Source organism: Lathyrus oleraceus, chromosome 4, assembly GCF_024323335.1.
Source record: "Lathyrus oleraceus cultivar Zhongwan6 chromosome 4, CAAS_Psat_ZW6_1.0, whole genome shotgun sequence".
In the NCBI taxonomy this organism is placed as follows: Eukaryota; Viridiplantae; Streptophyta; class Magnoliopsida; order Fabales; family Fabaceae; genus Lathyrus; species Lathyrus oleraceus.
The window spans coordinates 88,008,091-88,012,625 of record NC_066582.1 but is presented as its reverse complement, the minus strand read 5'-3'; the positions used below and the strand labels follow the sequence as shown (position 1 = coordinate 88,012,625).

At 41.3% G+C, this 4,535-nt stretch overlaps 1 protein-coding gene across 1 annotated transcript; it reads left to right on the top strand.

Moving 5' to 3' along the window:
• Window positions 1–2,391: 2,391 nt before the first annotated feature.
• LOC127136147 (pentatricopeptide repeat-containing protein At3g23020-like) lies at window positions 2,392–3,432 on the top strand. Its single transcript, XM_051062741.1, has one exon. The coding sequence runs from the start codon at window positions 2,392–2,394 to the stop codon at window positions 3,430–3,432; it is 1,041 nt and encodes a 346-aa protein (XP_050918698.1).
• The last annotated feature ends 1,103 nt before the right edge of the window (window positions 3,433–4,535 follow it).

The following is a 4,535-nucleotide window of genomic DNA, read 5'->3' as shown; positions in this document are numbered from 1 at the left end:
GAAAAGATCGTACACCCGGTAAGTTGAAAACCTGAAAAGGCAACTTAGGCAAAAATGGGTATCCCGGTGGATTGAAAACCCGAAAAGGGAAATCCAGGCAAAAGTTAGGGATTTAGCGAATGACTGCGTTCTGAGTTAGTTCTGAATCTCAACTTGTGTCGATGACTGGAAACTTTCAAAGGTAGGAAACAGTCCAATCACTTTTTCAGAAGGCTGATCATCTGGAGGATCTTGAAGATGGGCAAGTCATAGCAGAATTGGAACCCAGTAGAAATCCATTTCACATTGCCACTAGATTAATTTCTGTTTTGCGATTACCTCTTCCTAGGGATTGCTTCCTGATGTAAATGCCTATTCAGAGGCCATTCAATCAATAAAATCATGTTACTCAGTATATCTCTGTTTTCATTTTCATTTTACTGTTTTGTTTGCAAAATGACGTCCGAATTTTTGATAAACATTGCATCATGACACATAAGGGCTTTACAGGTATATGCTTAATAAACATTTAAAGTTGATGTGAATTTTAAGTGCTTTGAATCGTCTATTCAGAACAGATACCCTCGGGGCATTTCCTAAGCATGTGTGTCAAACTATACACTCCCCAGCGGAGTTGACAGTACCAGACTGTATCTTCCAAGCAGAAGCAGCTGCTCCTCAGAGTTCGATGCCAGATCGAGGATTTCAATCCCAGATCGATGATCTCTTTCCTGGAAGCAAAACCTCGGTACCGTATCGGTGTTTGCTCCCCCCTGCTGAGTCATCTCTCGTAGATTATGGTTGCCAGAACCACTATCGCTTCCCCCAACAACAGGTTTGCAGCGCCGTTCTCTCCCCAGTCAGAGTCTCGGTATCTCGCCATTGCCAGAACACCGCGCGACCGGTCATTTCCCCACATAGTTCATTATGCTGTGCATCTCCAACAGTAGTGCCAGGGTCCGGAAGATTATAATCATTTCCCCAACGGGATTCCTTGCTTCAGCTTGGCATTTTCCCCAGCATTTCGCATCCCTGCATGTAGAATCATATTGCATTGCATCCTCCCAAATCGCGTAGCATTTCCATTCTCATGGAGCATTACGCCATTGAAAAATTCAAACATACGCATGTAAGCATAAAACATTCTCGGCATCCCAAGTGACAAGCCAGAAGTTTGTTTCCAGTGCTCAGACTGAAGGTTGTTCATGACTTATTATCCCCAGCATGGGTCGTTGGCCCACGTGCCGCCTCAATTATCATCTTCCCTATTTCTGCTGAGGCTGATAGGCAGGCCAGTTTCCGGTATCCAGACCGAAGTGGCATTCAGGCCAGTTTTTCCGATATTCAGATCGAAGAAGTTTCCGACGATCAAGTCGAAGTACTTGTGGCATTCAGGCCAGTTTTCCGATTTTCAGATCGAAGTGGTGTTCAGACCAGATTTCCGGTGATCAGACCAACATTGATACTCTCATATTCCGATGCTTAGTGTTCAGACTAATGTGCGGCGTTCAGGCCATGGGTATTCCTGTGTTACCATTTATTTTGGTATCCAGGTCAACTTTCTGTTTCGGTACTCAGGCCGATTTCCACCGTACCAGACGGATTCTTCTTTTGAGATTGCTTCTTTACCGATTCTGACAGACATTGTTAATTATTTCATAGGGATTCAGGATCAAAATCCGGGTCTTCTTAATATTTAACCATCTCCCACTATGATCATATGAAGAACGTCCAGCTTTATATTCTCTAGTTGAAGACGCTTAAATAGGGGCAACTGTCATACCCCGATTTTGGTCCTGAATTTTTTATGTTTTTATTTTTGTTTAGCATGCTTGGCCTAACCTTACTTTGGTTTTATATGAGGTTTGGTCTTGGTCCAAAGTCATGGTGTTGTTCATGTGATTATGGATACACCTATGGTCTGGGTCATCCAAACAACCAATCCTCTTGTGTCTCAAGCCAAGTGCTAGTCATGCCCATTGATTCATGAATATTACATTAAAACCCTAACCTTGTGCCCTCATTTCATGGCCTTGTTAACCTATATTGTCAGTCAAGTTATTTTCTTTTTCAAAGTCAGGCATCCAAGTCATAAATAAACCAATGGTAAAACCAAATTTCAAATCATTTTTCAAACCATTTCAATCCATTTCATGTCATTTTAAGCCATTACATTTGATTCCACACAAGAAAATACAAGTCTTGACATTTTTGAGCAAATGTTGATTTTGGTCACTAGTTGACTTTTCGGTCAACTTTGACCAAAGTCAATCCAATGTTTCTTTCGGGTCACATACATATAACACTTTGATTGATACATATGGAAAGGTTGGTCAGCTTAAAGAAGCATCTGAGACTTTTGTTAAGATGCTTAAACAAGGCATACCGCCTACCACAGTGACATTCAATACAATGATTCACATTTGTGGAAACCATGGACAGTTAGAGGAACTGAGTTCACTGCTGCAGAAAATGGAAGAGGTGCGATGCTCACCAGACACAAGGACCTATAACATTCTTATCTCTCTACATACTAAGCGTAATGATATTGATATGGCAACAAAATATTTTAAAAGAATGAAGGCGGCCCACCTTGAGCCAGATCTTGTTAGTTACCGTACCCTCTTGTATGCGTACAGTATAAGGAAAATGGTTTGTGAAGCAGAAGAGCTTATATCAGAGATGGATAAGAAGGGCCTCCAAATTGATCAGTTCACCCAATATGCTTTGACTCGGATGTACATCGAAGCCGGAATGCTTGAGCGGTCCTTGTTATGGTTTCATAGGTTTCATCTGGCTGGCAATATGAAATCTGAGTGCTATGCTGCCAACATTGATGCATATGGAGAGCACAGACATATTTTGGAAGCTGAGAAAGTCTTCCTTTGGTGCCAAGAACGGAAGAAACTCAGTGTCCTTGAGTTCAACGTGATGATTAAAGCTTATGGTATAGGGAAATGCTACGATAAAGCATGTCAATTGTTTGATAGTATGGATAAACACGGTGTAGCCGCAGACAGGTGCAGCTATAGCTCTCTCATACAAATTCTGGCCAGTGCTGACCAGCCTCACATTGCCAAACCTTATTTGAAAAAAATGCAGGTAGCAGGATTAGTGACTAATTGCATCCCATATTGTGCTGTGATTTCCAGTTTTGTAAAATTAGGACTCTTGACAGATTCATTAAGCTATAACAATGTCCTTGACCTGTATGCTAATGCTGGGAGACCCAAAGAAGCAATACAAACTTTCAAGGACATGGTAACAGCTTCAATACAACTTGATGATTGTAGTTTAAGATCACTTAGAAATCTTTTGCTTAGATATGGAGCATCAAGGCAAGCTCTTGACAAATTACAAGTATCAATGAAAAAGGACACTTCCAATGGTTTACAGGCATGGATGTTGGCACTCACAAGTGTGCTTGAAATAGATGAATATGATAACAAATAGATTTATTCTCTGCACTTGGTCTTCAAAGACATTGCTTTGTTAGGCTCACAAAGTTTTGCTGATGGATATGAGAATTCCATCAGTATGACACCATTGAAAGTGCCTACAACAACCATGGCAACGGATGGCATGATCCTCCTTCTACACATGTCTACTGTATCAGACGCATTGCACAAAACTTCATGCGTGCTATAAAAGATAAAAATCTTCGCAAGAAGGTGGTGAATGTTGGGTATGCTTTAACCCAACTGTCATTTCAATATTATCGTGATGAGATTCGACTGTCTAATGAAGACGCGGGGAGATGGATAAATAACATCCCAGTAGAGCAGTGGACAATAGAATTTGACGGTGGTTGTCGATGGGGCCACATGACAACAAACATTGTGGAATGCATGAATGGGGTTTTCAAAGGGACTCGAAATCTGCCGATAACCGCCTTGGTAAGATCAACCTATTATAGGTTGGCTTCTATGTTCGCAACCAGAGGTGAAAGATGGAGTGCAGTGTTAATGTCCGGACAAGTATTCAGTGAGTGTTGCATGAAGGTCATGAAAGAGGAGAGCATCAAAGCTACGACACACGCTGTAACAGTGTTTGACCGTCATAGACAAAATTTCAGCGTCCAGGAAACAATGGGCAACAACGAGGGGAGACCAAATTTAGCCTACGTTGTTAGACTACACAGAAGTTGGTGCAATTGTGGAAAATTTTAGGCCTTCCGCATACCTTGCTCCCATGTCATTGCAGCATGCGCTTATACTCGTCAAGACGCTTACACCCATTTATCTGATATGTACAAGGCCAGCACCATCATGAATGTATATAGTCAAAGCTTTTCAGTACTACCAATGGAGGATTACTGGCCTCCATATGAAGGAGATATTGTTTGGCACAATGAAGAGATGCGTAGAAAGAAGAAAGGAAGGCCAAACAGCACACGTATCAGAACAGAGATGGATTCCACAGATAAAATGATAAGATTATGTAGTATCTGTCGTCAACCAGGACACAACAAAAACAACTGTCCCAATCAAGGAGCATCATCTAGATCTTAAGCTTTTTGTAACATTTTATCTAGATCTTAAGCTTTTTGTAACATT

Coding starts and splice junctions, on each gene's coding strand:
- LOC127136147 (XM_051062741.1), top strand. CDS start 2,392: ATGATTCACATTTGTGGAAACCATGGACAGTTAGAGGAACTGAGTTCA.